Source organism: Haemaphysalis longicornis, unplaced genomic scaffold, assembly GCF_048455015.1.
Source record: "Haemaphysalis longicornis isolate Haplotype H1 unplaced genomic scaffold, Haemaphysalis longicornis Haplotype H1 scaffold_7, whole genome shotgun sequence".
Lineage (NCBI taxonomy): Eukaryota > Metazoa > Arthropoda > Arachnida > Ixodida > Ixodidae > Haemaphysalis > Haemaphysalis longicornis.
Genome location: NW_027526422.1, coordinates 175,970,026 through 175,986,000, shown reverse-complemented (window position 1 = coordinate 175,986,000; position 15,975 = coordinate 175,970,026). Strand labels below are relative to the sequence as shown.

General features: G+C 48.0%; 1 protein-coding gene across 1 annotated transcript; it reads right to left on the bottom strand.

Moving 5' to 3' along the window:
* Positions 1-3,226: 3,226 nt before the first annotated feature.
* Positions 3,227-15,448, bottom strand: LOC144147251 (3-alpha-hydroxysteroid sulfotransferase-like). The gene is made up of 2 exons (XM_077679333.1): positions 15,141-15,448; positions 3,227-4,398 (listed from the first exon to the last, which is right to left on the bottom strand). The coding sequence occupies exons 1-2, from the start codon at positions 15,153-15,155 to the stop codon at positions 3,427-3,429; spliced, it is 987 nt and encodes a 328-aa protein (XP_077535459.1). The 5' UTR covers positions 15,156-15,448; the 3' UTR covers positions 3,227-3,426.
* Between the last annotated feature and the right edge of the window lie 527 nt (positions 15,449-15,975).

The following is a 15,975-nucleotide window of genomic DNA, read 5'->3' as shown; positions in this document are numbered from 1 at the left end:
AGCTTTCTTCATGAGCCTTGGAGCCCGAACTTGCTTTATATGAGTGATAACCGCAACAGAGTGACTCTCCATGGCCCCGGCTGGAGGGGGTCATTTTACCGTGTTTAAACAGTACAAGCGGCTTAAGAACGATGGAAGTCAGCTTTGAAGACACGTACACGAGGAGACGGTAGGGCAAAACACACGCTGGGACTAGCAACAGCTTAATAAATAAATTTCGAAGGAAATACAAGGTGAAAGCATGCGCCGTAAAAAACTAAGGTAAAAAGACCAGCTGATGACGCAATTCAATATCGGCTCTTTTTCAAATATTCAACTCCTTTTCCTGATACGGTTAGGGAGGGCGCACTCACGCACTTACCGAAACCGTGCTTTCGCATTTGATAAGCATCTATAGGCTCATCCCCCACTTTGTAGCTCCCTTACGAATTATTTCAGTTTTGTCTAAGAGGGGATTGCATCCACAACATCGCCAATGGGCAGAAAAATTTACCCCTCCGCCTGACGTGACCGAAGTTTCATGTTCTTTTAGACGAACATTCAGACAGCGTCCCGTCTGCCCTATATATACACTTTATCGCACTTAAGCGATATGCGGTTGATAAAATTTCTCGTGCACTTTGGGATTTTGTGGCACGGCGGGTTGTGCACGTGTTGTTTGGTTTGCGCTTTCCAATTGTGGGACAAAGGCTTGCTAGCTTACACGGTGCCGAAAATACTACGTGTGCCCCATGTCTGGTGGTCATTTTTTTAATATTGTATGAGATCTTGTGAATGTACGAGATTACTTGCACTTTCTTACGGTCCTCAAAAGCACGTGCCTGTACCCTCCCGCCCGATTCCTTTTTTTTTTCATTTTGTTTAACTTTGTTCAGCTACGCACTTCAAAACAGTGTCAGGGAAACCAGCCGCCTTTAAACGCTGAACGTTTCCGCCAAAACTTTGCTCCATTGAGTGGTGACAGCTTTTCCTAAGGGCGTTGCTAAAACACAGTGATGACTCCGCTTGACTAGCTTGGAATGGGATGACTCGAATGGTAGAAGCTGTTTCTTAGTGTGGGGAGCATACATCCAGCAAACGTGTCCGGTATTGCAAAAGGTTAGTTTTAAGTCTAAAAACGTTATTTCATTCTGTGAAGAGAGTTCCTTAGTAAAATGTGGCACTCTGCTACACGCTTTAAAAGAGCTGAAAACGTCACGCGACACCACTTCGTCCGCAGGGTTCGTCAGGTTTAACAAAATCAAAAAGGTATCAACATATTTGGAGACTTTTACCACCATCTCATCAACCAATGCGCTGCTCAGGGCATTGTCAAATTTGGAAAGAAAAATATGCCACAAAACGGGTGCTACACTGAACCCTATACAGATTCCGTTCTTCTGTACGAACAGCTTATCTGCAACCTCAATAAACGTTGCCGACCGGTACACGGTCAAAATCTGCAAGAAAGAATCAACTGAAACGCCAGAGGTGTCCTGGAAAGACACAGCGCCGTTCTCTTACAATTCGGCACACGGTCAAAAGCTGCAAGAACGAATCAACCGAAACGCCAGAGGGGTTTTGGAACGACACAGCACCGTTCTCTTAAAATTCGGCACACGGTCAGAAGCTAAAAGAACGAATAAACCGAAACGCCAGAGGCGTTCTGAAAGCGGCTTAAGCTGTTCTTATTGCTTATGATAACGCAAAGAACTGCCTGAAGTGTTTGTTAATATCAAAATAACAACTTCTACTTGAGAATCGGTGGCGTTTTATTAACAATGTACGGGTGAAAAGTCGTTCAGTTCACGAAAATAAAGCGGTCATATGTTATAGACGTATTTTGAGAACATCGCTTGGGTTCTCGACACTTGCGTAAACCAACAAACGGACTCAATCTCCTGCCCAGTTTGCTTTGTACGCTGAGTACTAGATCACGCCCCACTACTCTTTGCGTTTACAAGCGGTGCCGTGGTGCCTTTTCATCCAACTTGCTCGATCCGTGACGCCCGACGGTTGGAATTTCTTCAAGCACAGGAGTGTGCCTCCGCAGCATTAGCGGCTCCAGTGAGGTGGGGTTTTCGCATGAGCGTCGCGCAGTCTTTCACAATACAGCCGATTGGTTACAAAGGACAAGCCGGACAAGGCCGTAATTGAGGTTGTACTTACGTGACGTTTGGCAGCCATAGCCAAGGACTTGTGGTAATACATCATTGGTCTGGTTCACTGTAGCTGACTTTAAGCAGTTACCGCTGGTCGGACAAATGCTGCATACCAATGTTTAGCTTCTACGCTTCTCGGTCTCGTCATAATTTCTGGGCCAAATTACTATGGAGAGTTTCCACTCAACGATTTGCCGCTGAAGCACCGATTAGCTTCAACAGTGATCAGTGCGTCTCAGGTTATGCAGGCGTATTTGATAAAATCACCCGTCAGATAACGCAACCTGGTGCAAAGGAAGGAAGCTTCCTTAGAAGCTCGCGATCCTATGTTAGGGTGCTGTAGCAGGTGTTTTTCCCATTCCGAGCGCTATTTTCCCATTTCAGACAAATATTGTCTTCTCGTGGCATGCCTACTAATAAAATAACTATAGTTGTGTTTTGCCTTGTAGGAATATTTACCTATTACCCGGAGAAGTTCCATCAATATTGGAACTTGGTTTTAGCTTTGCTAAAAAGTTGGCAGCATAGCATGGCACAGGCGGGCGCTCCGGCCGAAAGTCCAGCTATAGCCACACCGTGGTCGTATACGACCATGGTGTGGCTATACAACATATGCCTGGGTGGTCTTGGTCTACGTTCTCCCCCTTCCAGCGTCCCGCGCCCCGTGGAGGTGGCGCATCGGGCCATTTTTGTTTGTGCGTTGTGGCGCTTCTATTGCAGGCACTGCGAAAATATTATGTTCACAAGTACTATTCCTTGCGTACTTGCAAGGGGTCAATTTTGTTTCAGAACTAAAACCACTTCACCTTCCCTTTCAAACATGTGTCAATAAATGCAAGTTTCTTGTTTTGCAGATGCCGTACCATCTAAGGATATGAGGCACCGAGTCTCGTATTTAATGAACCAGAAGATGACTCGAGGGTGAGCGGTTATGATTGCCTCTTCATGTGAAGAGGGGCCTCGCTCTATACGCCGATTTGGAAAAGATTTTTTTTTATTTTTTTACGCCCGTGCTACATTGCGCATGCGCATTGGTACGGGCGATGCACACACGGCCCCACGCACACCGCGGCAGGCAGTAGCGGTAAAAAAAGCCCTCTATAAAAGTACCCAATGAAATTATTTATTGACAGCTGTCTCTGCAAAATGACCCGAGCACACTATAAAAATACGCTGAATGGACAGATGTGGTGACTTGTTTTTTCTCACCGCTACATTATGCATCTCTTGAATGTGACATTGATTCTCCTATTCGTTGTATTCCGCACTTTGCAGTTGTTCTCGTTCAGATGCCTGACAACGCCTCTGCCTCTTCACGTACGTCCTTAAACAGCTCCATGAAGGAAGCCCTGTCTTCTTCGTCCCTGATCTTCTTCTCGAGCCGTGCCAGTTGATCCGGCGTGAAGTGCTCCTTCCAGCCTCCCACTATGGCTTTCCGCACAATCGAGTACTTGGTTTCGTCTCCCTCGTGCCCTTCTTTGCAACACATGTTGTTCGCCCCAAATGCATGCTCCCAGTTTCCATCTCGCTCGTCTTCGAAGTTAAACACCATGACGTTGCGCATGTAATCAGGCTTAGACCAAACCAGGATGTTTTGAAGCAAGTCTTCGTTTTCTTCCAGCACACGTATGTATTCGTCCCCAAGGAAGCATGCCAGTCGCAGCACAGCTCCCCGAGTATCCTTCTTGAGACTTTCGTAAGTCAGGAAGAAAACGTTCGGCTTGTCTCTCAGGGCGTAACCCCCGGCCACATGGTCGAAGTAGCTTCCGTAGCCGAAATCACCCTCGATGAAGGCGTCGACGAAATCGTCGAAGGTCGCATCCTGGAAGCGCCAGACACTCACGTTGTTCACCATGTGGTAGAAAGACACGCACACGTCCCAGGGGTTGCGGGCTATGTAGATGTACTTCGCCTCATTGTTCATTCTTTGCACGCAAGCGGGTAGGTGCGTGTAGTAGCATCTCACGGGCAGCTTCGGTTTCCAGTCCTCGTGTTTCCAGTACTCTACTGCGCGAGTGTTAGCGGCAAATTCTTCGTAGTTCCTGATCGGTTCTTTCCCTTTCTTGAGGATTAGCTGCGTGATGTAGTGAATCCAGTGGGTGCCACACTTGGGGTACGAGCACTGCACGATGTCGCCCGCACTTGGCCGAAAGTTGCCGCTTGTGTGAAAAATTTCGGGGACAATCAAAGGGCATCGTTTCACACCATCGATTACTTGGTAGTAGGGTCGCCGACCTCCCCTAGCGGTGACTTCGTCCTGAATAAAAAAGAGATAATCAAAATCAATAAGCACTGAAGACAAACCGTGCTGTGCATATAATTTGATGCCACAAAACTCTTTCAACGTGGTCAGAATTTGATGTCTTCTCCTCGAAATATTTTATATGTGCCCCCCTCCAACCAAAATGAAATTCGGCCACGCCTGATCCGCTTCCTGCTCTATAACATCTCAGGATGTGGTAAATCAACCTTCTAATTAGGCATATATTCCTTGTTTTCCGTTTTTGAATCATAGTCGAATGACAAATGCTTCCAACGGTGCATTTTTTTTGGGTCAGGTTCACATAGGCATTTTTTCTGCCCGAGCCGCGGCAGGTGTTTTCGTGCCGTATTTTTTACGTGGCTTGAAGCCCCGTGAGAAAATCGGCATGCAAATGTTTTAACCCGTTTTAAGTTCCCGGATGACTGTGTGCCCTTGTAAAACACTTCTGCCCCATCTAATTGCCCTAATGCATGTGCAGGATGCTACGTCGATAAATGGGGGAATGAAAAAATGTTCCTAGCATTTTTTTCCCTGCGATCAAGCCCATACTTTGTAGAGGTCGCATTTTGTGGTCTATTTTGTTTGACACTAGAACCAACGGCATTGCCTGCCTGTTTATTGATAAAATAAATGAAAACGATCTTAGCCTATAGAAAAATGGCCGCCAGTTTGATCGGTCATGCCCAGCTTGAAACAGTGGCGCCACCTGCCGTATGCACAACGAAGCATGCTATGGCGGTTCACGGTAGGAAGGAGCCAACTGAGGCCGCAGACGATCAGAAAACCACTTCCGTCGCTAGTTATGATGTCCACAAATACTTAAGTAAGAGTTTATACGAATCACAATAAAGTACTCCCACGGTTCATTGTTGCCAATACCAATAAATACCTGGGTGTAACTTTTACAAGTAAACTGAAGTGGGATGCACATGTAAACAGCACATACACAAAAGCATATCGCCAGCTAGGGTTCCTGCGTCGAAAACTTGCATTGGCGCCTTCTAATGTAAAACTGACAGCATATAAATCTCTAATAAGGCCGATCCTCGAGTACGCCAGCATTGTTTGGAACCCCCATCAAAAGTACCTTTCCAACAAATTAGAAAACGTCCAACACAAGGCCCTTCGCTTTATCTATTCAAAGTATTCGAGGCATGACAGTGTCACTGAGCTGCGCAGGCGGGCATGCTTACCGACCCTTGCAGCCCGTCGCCGTGTCTGTTCCTTAAAGTTTCTTTTTCTTTTATATCACAACGGTTTAAACATAGATAAGGACAACTATATAAAGCCGCCTAACCATCACTCCCTTCGTACCAACCATAATAAGTGCGTCAGACCATTCATGTCACGCTGTGACACTTTTAAATATTCATTCTTCCCGTCAGCAGTGGAAGAGTGGAACAAACTGCCACGTAAATGCGCTAACATTTCCTCTGCAGATTCATTTGTTCAAGATGTAGAAAGATTGTGTTATGAAGAGTAAAAGTTGCCCTTTCTTCTTTGTGAGCGCTTCCGAACACACTGATCACTGTAACACCTGCTGATGCCACGATGATGTTTTGTGACCTGGCCATGATTTTGTGCAAGAGCTTCCATCGTTCAGTTTTAGTTTCGCCAGCATCTTGTGATTCTGTTTCGTTCGTTATGTGCCATATTGCTTAGTTTCTACTCGAGTGTGTATATTTGCACGCCCACCCTGTATGAGCCTGAGAAAGGCTTACAGTATTAAATAAATAAATAAAAATAAAAATAAACAATAAATGTCACGTCTCAATGGGCTTTGAGGAGCGTAGAAACAAACTGTCTTGTCAGGCAGACGGAGGATTGCCGACTGAATGAATTAGGAGCGCACGGGGCCTCGATAAAATCTTCCGGTACATCTCCACTAACGTGAAACCTTGGAAGGGGAGAAGCATGCAGTTCTGAGCACTCGGCGTTTTAAACCTTGGCGCCTTGGCGTTTTTGCCCACGGAGATGTAGCAGTTGGGGGGTAGAGATATGCAGCTTTGCTATAAAAGTATCGTCTTTGAACCATGGAGCGTTCTAGCGCGAGGCGTTGTAAAACGAGTGTCCCTGTGTGTTCTTTTAATACGCATTCTTGCCCATGGAGATGAAGAGTTGTAGCGTGAGGCGTTGGAAAACGATTGTCCCGATATTTTAGTGACGTGACTACATGAGACGACAGGAGTCGCGGACAGCCTGTCGGCAAATTGGAATACTGGAAAAGGCTAATTAGAAAGGCAGTCTGCTTGTCAATGAAGTAAAGACGTAGAAGCGTAGGACAAATTCGAGGACGGCAGCATCTTTATATATGGGGACTACAGCACGCGTGAAATTTACGAAGCGTTCTTCATAAACGGCAGAGAATCTTCTTTTGTAAGCACACGACCAATGGCCCTGCCAAAAAAAAAAAGAAAAAAAAAAGGTTCTACCCGCCGCGGTGGCTCAGTGGCTAAGGCGTTGCGCTGCTGAGCACGAGGTCGCGGGTTCGATTCCCGGCCGCGGCGGCCGCTTTTCTGATGGAGGCGAAAAGCAAAAACGCCCGTGTGTACGAGATTTCGGCACCCGTTAAAGATCCCCAGGTGGTCAAAATTAATCCGGAGCCCTCCACTACGGCGCGCCTCATCGCCTGCGTTGCGTCGGCGCGTTAAACCCCCACAATCAATCAATCAATCAAAAAAAAGGTTCTTAAAAAAAAAACACCCCCTTCGCGAGGGGCATGATCAAATGCAGAGCATTTCCGCGGGGGCGCGCCTGCAAGTCGTATGGATTACGTATTGGTTGTTGTTGTAATTGTTGTCTTCCAGCGTAGACAGTGTAGATGAAGTCGATGGTGAAACGTGAAACGTGCCGTGAACCCCCTGCCCCGGCTATGACGCAACACAATCCACTTTAATCCAATCCAATCCAAATCCATACCAATCCAAGCCAAGCCAATCCAATCGAGACCAATCCAATGCCCCTCGCGAGAGAGTGTTATAGCGCCGAAATCGCGCCACCACACGAACGCGTGATGTTGACGTCACGATCACGCCACAGATGTTAGCGACCGGAGCGCGCGCGAACGACATATGTGGTTTAAGCGCGAACCGACCGCGGCGAGAGAGCGCGATGCGAGCGCCCCCACCTGTTCTTGCGCGCGAACCGAACGCGGCGAGAGAGGGTGTTGCGAGCGGAGAGAAGCCGAGGAGGACGCGGGGGAGAGGGCGCACCTGTGGCCGACGGTTGAATGAGTCAAGGATATAAGGCGCGTTCGTAACGTTCCAATCTGTGTCGGCTTTGTGGCGCAGTGAGTACAGCACCATGTACCTTGCGTTCCGCCCGCAGAGTCGTGGGATCGAAACCTGGCGCCGGTAAGTATTATTTTTTTATATAGTGTAGGGGGAGCGATGCGGACTACGGACGTCCACGCGGGTGAGATCGTGAGTTACTGAAATGGTCTGCATTTAAAACGTTTGATTATTTTAGTTCGCACACTTTGGCAGCCGCTCCTGTGGTTTGGCGGCGGCGACGGCGATGCCGTCGTAACCAAGCGAATGGTGGGAAGACCTAAGAGTGATAGAAAACGGAGGAGGAGAGCGTCCCGCGATTATGATGGGGAGGGCAGTTTGCCGAGGTGGCGCGAGACGCTCCTCCGAAAGTGTGAGGGGGAAGGCAGTTACCACGGCCGCCGGAAACGCGCGTGTGAAAACCACCCTTGGCGTCTTGGGGCTCCCGAGAAACGAAACGCAGAACCAGGCATCCATGAAAGCAAGCGTCTTGTTCTTTCAAGTTCACAAAAAAAATCACGGAATCCCAGCACGCGCTGCGTATGCGCGTTCATAGGTCCGTCGGGTCCTTCGTCATCTTCCTCGTTGCGAGGCTCATCCAAACCCCGGGAAATTCGCGCGGGAGCTTCAAACACCATTTCCAACATGCTCGGTGACGCCGACCATACTATACTAGAGAGGAAATTGAGCCTGGGAATTCATGTCGGCGTGAAGGGTGGGTATAGGAAGACCAGAGCTGCTGGCTTGGCATGTCTATCGGATTCTTAAGCGTCTTCTTCGGTTTTCTTTTTTTTCTATTCATTGCCATGTCTACGAAGTAGCCGCTCCAGCCGAAATAGCCGAAACGCACAGCAGACGAATTGGCTGCCTTTTTCGTCTGCAGTGAACGCTCCCATAACGGCACCTCACAAGCACAGACACGGAAGAACGCAATAAAAGTAGAACGAGAATAAACTATGAAGAAGGAGTCACGAATTTATTTAGGAAAGCTGGGTTACCTGGCACAGCAGACGGCAGATGACCCGAAATCAGGTGAAAAAAACGTTTTTTTTTGCAATTGTTAACGACCGAACCGCGGGAACATTTTATGATGATTCGTATGAACTCTATTGATTGATTGATTGATTGTGCGGTTTAACGCGCCGACGCAACGCAGGCGATGAGGCGCGCCGTAGTGGAGGGCTCCGGATTAATTTTGACCACCTGGGGATCTTTATCGTGCGCCGAAATCTCGTACACACGGGCGTTTTTGCTTTTCGCCGCCATCAGAAAAGCGGCCGCCGCGGCCGGGAATCGAACCCGCGACCTCGTCGTATGAACTCTAACGTAAATATTGGTGGAGATCATAACTATCGACGAAAGAGGTTATATGATCGTCTGGCGCCCTATCTGGCTCCTTTTTACCATGAACCGCCAGCGTGCCTTTCGTTCTACATACGGCCGGAGGTGCCCCCGTTCGAAACTGGGCGTGAACGAGCAAATTGGCCGCAATTTTTCTATAAGCCGAAATTGTTCGCACTTGTTTTCCAAATAATCCGGTAAGTACTGTCATTTCCCTCGGTGTCAAACATCATAAACCACAAAATGAGACCTTTGTGTAAAGTTTGGGCGCAAACGGAGCAGAGCTATGTTCAGGAAAATGTTTTTTATCCGCTCATTCGGGGCAAGAAAGCGATAGCCGTTTTTCAGGCAAAGCATCCGTACAGAATCGAGAGTACCAGCTTTCCTTGATGAAAAATACAAATTTCACTGTTCTTAAAAAATAAAACAGGAAAAAGAACGGGTAGAAAATTGCTTCGATACGAAGCGATGTAAAAACATTTTGTAAAAATACGATATTCGACTGCCAACGGTGCACCGCAACACCCGCTCTTCTCTCCATCTTCCAACTTTCGCGCTCTCCTCCTTCTCTCTCGCTCCCCCATGATGAATTCAATGGAGGTTTGCTGAAATAGGTTCAACTTTCACGCGTTTGCACTTCCCGCGTGCCTACGGTTCGGATCTTTGAATCTGTTGTGCGACAACTTATTTCAGTTTACATCTTTTGTTTTGGTGTTTGTTGTTATCTTGGCTCTTCCATTATTAAATATAAGAATGTTGGTACTCTTGGTTATGTACCTGCGCCTTCCACTGCGTTGAATAATATGGGCTACGTCGCTCACATTACTCAGCTATACGTCGCTCAACCTAGGCAGCTTAACACTTACCTTCTGTGTAGTAGACATACCGAAACGTACGGAAATTAGATGGTAGTGATCGGTATAGAAAACCCGGCGTTCTTAAGGCGGCCGGAACGACAAAATACTTTGTTTATTTTGAAAGTACTATGCTTCAGTACTTCACTCAGCTCCCATCCACAGTGAAATACGTTTTTTAACCAAAAAAACGCAAGAGGTAGTGAAAGACATTCGAATTTCGCGCTACAGTGACTTCTTACGGGCATGAGTGACGTCATGTGGGCGAGCACACATTAGCATTCAAGTAATGCGATCAAATGGAACTACAGACCCACTGCAGCCGTCCAGTCATGTGTCTAGCGTTATTTTAAGTCGGCCGCCTTCATTCGCACAAACGAGATTCTGTGACGTCACAGAAACGTTGCCTGAAAGGGGCAAGAGATTCGCCACTGATTCCCATGTTTCCGTTAATACCTCCGTTATTCTTGCAAAGTTCGTGATAAAACTGGTATCATTGTTATCAGTAGAAAGCAGTGTTTCTAATAAACCAACTTGTGTTCTGTTTTCGTGGTTCTTTTAGAGAACCCTTTTCTTGTTGTGGTAAAATCCTGTTTTCCTCTTCACCTTTGCGGGTAATCTGCTCTCTTACCAATAAACCAATCGGCAGCGAGTCGTCGGTGCATGAAGGAACATCGGGCGCTGATGCCCCACATCCACACGCGCCTCCCTCTTCTTCCTTACCGTGGACTCGAATGGCTGCATGGGCCATCTGGGCGGATGGAGAACCAGAGGCCGAGGAGCACTCGAAGTATGCAGCGCATATTTGGTGCCCCCTGGCTTTCGCTACGGATCTACTACCGTTGTTTCCAGCCTACGTGGGAGCGCGACACAAGCAGTTTTTCTGTGTTTGCATGCCACGATGGCATAATTCCCTCCTCCTGCGGCGGTTCTTTGTCCGCAGGAGGAGGTCTTGGTCTACTCTTTTACCAAGTTGACCTCAATCCAGCGTTTTGATGGCTGGTGCAAATAAAGGTCAGCAGACGACTGCAACCGCCACCCGATTAAGCCCCGTAACGCCCGCAGGGAACCCCCTCTTTACCTTAGCGCGCGTCGCACCGGCCCGTGGTCATGTAATAAGCGCGAGACACATGGACGATTGCTGCATGCGAATCGCATGCGGCTGCTCGTTACGACTGTCGCCACAACTAGTCGTACGCGTGAGTTTGAGAAACAAGGCCCGATGCGCGCGTGCGATGCGTCGTCGGCGCCCCTCTGCCCACTGTTTTTGCTCCATGGTCAACTACGACGATCGCTGAGCTGAATTTGTAGATTCCGCGCGTCGTTCGCTAGAAATCGATAAAGCAGGCAATCGTGAAGCGTTTTGTGCCTTCGGAAACAGTCCGCGCACACGCCGGCCGTGCCTGCCAGCTCGGTACACTCAGCGGTTTTAACCGGCGCAGGCCGCAGTAGCAACCGCTTGTCGCTGCTCTTCCAAATCAATCTGATCGCTGCTAAAGAGAAGTTACACATGCGACAAAGTAGATGTTCGTATGGTGAAAATTGTGCCAGGAATCGTTGTCAGTGCTTATTTTAAATAGGCGATCAGATATCTTCCGCGATGCTAAGCCTACGCTGACCCGTCGTAGAGGTTCGGCGGTCCGCCCGGTCGCCGCGGTGCGCGGTGCGTCGAGCAGCCGAGAGATGGCGATACCTGCGCGGAAGCATCGAAACAGGCTACGCAGATGTCTTGGTCACCGATCGCTCAAGCGGCAATTATAGCTGGAATAAAGTTCCACATGCGAGAAAGGGGATGATAGTGTGGTGAAAAGTTGTGTTACGGATTGTCATTCGCAGTTGCAGAGATAGCGGGGATCAAATATCCGCCAGGATGCTAAGTCTAAAGTTCCCATCCTCCGAGCGGACCCGAGCAACGCGAGCTGGTTGCGGGCTCACCAGGCTCTCATTGGATGTGGCCTCACAACGATCGCAACGATAGCACGACTGCATCTGGTTTGCCAGTCGCATGTCGTGAGCCTCCACCGACCAGCCAACGACGCCAAAACCGGCACTAACGATCAATCGTAACGATCCGTGGCATGCAAATCGCGTGCACGAGTCGTCCATGTGTCTCGCGCTCGCGCTTAGCGCAAGACACATGGAAGGGTGCAGCGGTGGCGTAGAGGTAGAGCATCCGCCTCGCGTGCCGAAGGACCGTGGTTCGAATCCCGGTGCCAGACAATTCCCACTGGAAAAAAAATCCGCGCATTGCTGGAATTGCAGACTGGGGCTTGGGGTGCGGCCTGACCCCGGCGACCATTGCCGGTAACGCACTCGCTTACCAGGGCAGGATTGGCCACCCTGGTGTGGAAAACGGCCACAACCTCCCATGAATACGCCAATTAACCCACGGCCCCAGTCTCCAGTGTCTGCGTAGCAACTGACCACGGTGGTGGTCAGACCTGTGACGCAGCAGAGGGTGCTAAGAATCCGTGGACCCGGACAGGCCGCCATTGGATTCTGAACCTGGCAACGTTTAATACGACAACCTTATCGAGCGAAGCCAGTCTAGAGGTCCTGTTCGAGGAATTAAAGGGCATTAAATGGGATGTCATAGGGCTTACTGAAGTTAGGAGGACACGTGAATCAATTACGGTGATTAAAAAGGGACATGTCCTATGTTACCGTGGTCTAGTGGACAGAAGAGAACTGGGAGTGGGATTTCTAGTCAATAAAAGCATAGCTGGCCACATAGAAGAATACTACAGCATTAACGAAAGGATAGCAGGTCTTGTAATTAGGCTCAATAAGACGTACAAACTCAAGGTGGTTCAGGGCTATGCACCCACATTCACCCACGACGACCAGGTAGTGGAACGCTTCTATGAAGATGTGGAATCGGCAATGGCTAATGTAAAAACACAGTATACCGTAGTTATGGGAGACATCAATGCTAAAGTAGGCAAGAATCAGGCTGGAGACAAGGCAGTTGGGAACTATGGTCTGGGATGTAGAAATAGCAGGAAGGACCTACTAGTCGAGTTCGCAGAACGGAATAACCTACGCATAATGAATACCTTTTTCTGCAGACGGGAGCCGGAAGTGGACGTGGAGGAGCCCTAATGGGGAGCATAAAATCGAAATAGACTTCATATTATGGGATAACCCTGCCGTCGAGCAGGATGTGGAAGTGCTCGGAAGGTTAAGGTGTAGTGACCACCGTATGGTAAGATCTCGAATTAGGCTAGATCTGAGGAGGGACTGTAACAAGCTAGTACGAAAGAAGCTCATTCATGAGCTAACAGTAAGACGTAAAGTAGAAGTATTCAGGATCGCGCTGCAGAACCGATATTCAGATCTTACCGAGGAAACAGAGTTTACGACACAAGAAGCCAGCGACAACCTTACACGCATTATCACAGAGTGTGCAGTGGAAGTCGGGGGCACGATGGCTAGACAGGATACTGGTAAACGTTCCCAGGAGACGAAATACCCAATTACGAAACGGAAAATCATGACAGTCTCAACCTCAGCTGAGAGAATAGAACTAGCGAAGCTTTCAAAGTTAATCAATAAGCGTAAAACAGCTGACATACGGAAGTATAATATGGAGAGGATCGAATGCGCTGTAAAGAACAGAGGTAGCCTGAAAGCAGTGAAGAGGCGTCTTGGCGTGGGGAAAAATCAGATGTATGCACTTAAAGATAAGCAAGGCAATGCCATCACAAATAGGGATAAAATAGTCACAGTAGCCGAGGAGTTCTACAGGGATCTGTACAGTAGCCGGGATATCCAGGATAATGCCAACGAGAAAGTAGTTCAGAGGAGATAGACATCCCACCAGTAATGTCAGAAGAAGTAAGGAAGGCTTTGAAAGAAATGAAAGGGGGCAAATCACCTGGTAAGGATAAGATAACAGCAGGCCTCCTGAAGGATGGCGGAGAAATTGTACTCTAAAAACTGGAAAACCTGTATACGCAATGCCTAATGACCGCAAAGGTACCCGAATCTTGGAAGAACGCGAATATCATCCTAATCCATAAGAAAGGTGACATGGAGGAAATGAAAAATTACAGGCCGATCAGCTTACTGTCAGTCGTCTACAAGGTACTTACCAAGGTAATCGCTAACATAATTTCTGCAACCTCAGATTTCTGTCAACCTAAAGAACAAGGAGGGTTCCGTAAAGGCTATTCAACAATGGACCATATTCACACGATCAATCAGGTGATAGTGAAGTGCGCTGAGTATACTGAATCCCTATATATAGCCTTCATAGATTATGAGAAAGCATTTGACTCGGTCGAAACCTCAGCAGTCATTCAAGAATTACGGAACCAGGGTAGATGAGCATTATGTAAGAATACTGGAGGATATCTACAATGGGTCCACAGCTACCATCATCCTCCATAAGGAGAGCAGTAAAATAACTATAATTAAGGGCGTCAGACAAGGAGACACAATCTCCCCAATGTTATTCCCAGCATGTTTACAAGAAGTATTCAGAACCTTGTATTGGGAAAAGGTGGGGGTAAGGGGTAATGGAGAATACCTGAGTAACCTCAGATTTGCTGACGACGTTGCCTTGTTAAGTAATACGGGGGAGTTACCCGCATCCTCCCCTTAACAATCCAAATATTCGATAATAGCCGAATATTCGAACCCATTCGAATATTCGAAATAATTCGAAAACATTGTTTTCGAAGTGAATACGAATTTAACATTTATTATTCGAGTAATATTCGAAATTTTTTTAATATTCGCACACCCCTAATTAGCGGTGAAGTATCGACGCCCTGATAGTTCCATTGCCGTTGCGGAAATTGCGGCTTTGCATCTGAGAATCGTATACAAAGCACTCGATGCCTCCTCCGCTATTGGCTGTATATGGTAATAATAGGACAACCTCGATTGATTCATGGGACTTTGAGGCTGTTCATTCATTGGACTTGCACTGCTTTTTTATGCCCATCTCCCTTGCACAATCTAGCTTTGTGGTGACGTCTTGGATCGCTCGTGAAATGTTTCGGAACATGGTAAAATTCTGCTCTACTTTTTTCTCAATTTAGTCTGCAGAAAGAACTAGGGGAGCGGTACTAAACGAACAGTTCGTACGGTATGAAAGCCTTACACACTGCGATGGACAGTTAAGTCGTTCTAATTCAGTAAAAATCTGCAGCCATATCAAACCTTATCGCTACACTTTTACTATTACGAACACCAAAAGAAGCTAACTTTGGACCTAAACAGGAGGAGAAAGCCACACCAACAACTGTCTTCTAATCCCTCTTACCCTTGTAGAAGCCATGAAGCACCGACGGTCCACTTAGCTGGTGACCGGATCCACTGTTCAACGTCGGCAGTGTCTGGGATCGATGAGGTAGCTCACGGCATCGACCGATTTCGATTTGCGAACGTGTGCAGCTGCACATTATCTTCATGTGCTGACCCGGCTGCCGTGGCCTCGCACCGTACCAGGTGCAAAATAGGCCGGGGCACGCCAATACTATAAATAGGTCACCTTGTTGCATGCACTTCTGCGCTGTACAGGGTAGCGACACGTATACGTTTGCGCCGCCATTTTGTGTCACTCACTCGGCGCCGCAGCAAGACCGAGCGTTATTTTCGGTGCGATGCGGTATATTCATACAATTTCTGTGCTGTTATCGCGAGCCCGTCTCCGGCGTTTCACGCGACAACAGATATCAGGCGCTATATGCGTCGGCCGAGCTAGATGACAGCTCATGTTCGGAAGTGTAGTTTATCGGGCAGCGTAATAAAGGAGCATTCTTTCGTCGCCTCCAGCGCGGCTCGACGACTGACTTCCCTCGCCGCGCAGACGTTTCGTGCTTGCATGCCGTGCCACGACACTTTCAATGTTCCTATTTCTTTCGCGTCGCTGGGTCTTGTGGGAAACTAAAACAACTCAGCTGTTTTCAAGCCGCTTTCAAGCCGCTGCACAGCAGAATGCCACGGCTGGTCATCCTGGCTAGTTGTTACTGTTCATGCGAAACTGCTCACTGGTGACGTAATACTCCTTGAAAGTAGTGCTTAGGCGAGAACACCAATCCAGGAGTGACCTCGCACAGTGAGACACGCGGCCGACCTCGTTTAGCATAGCATAACTC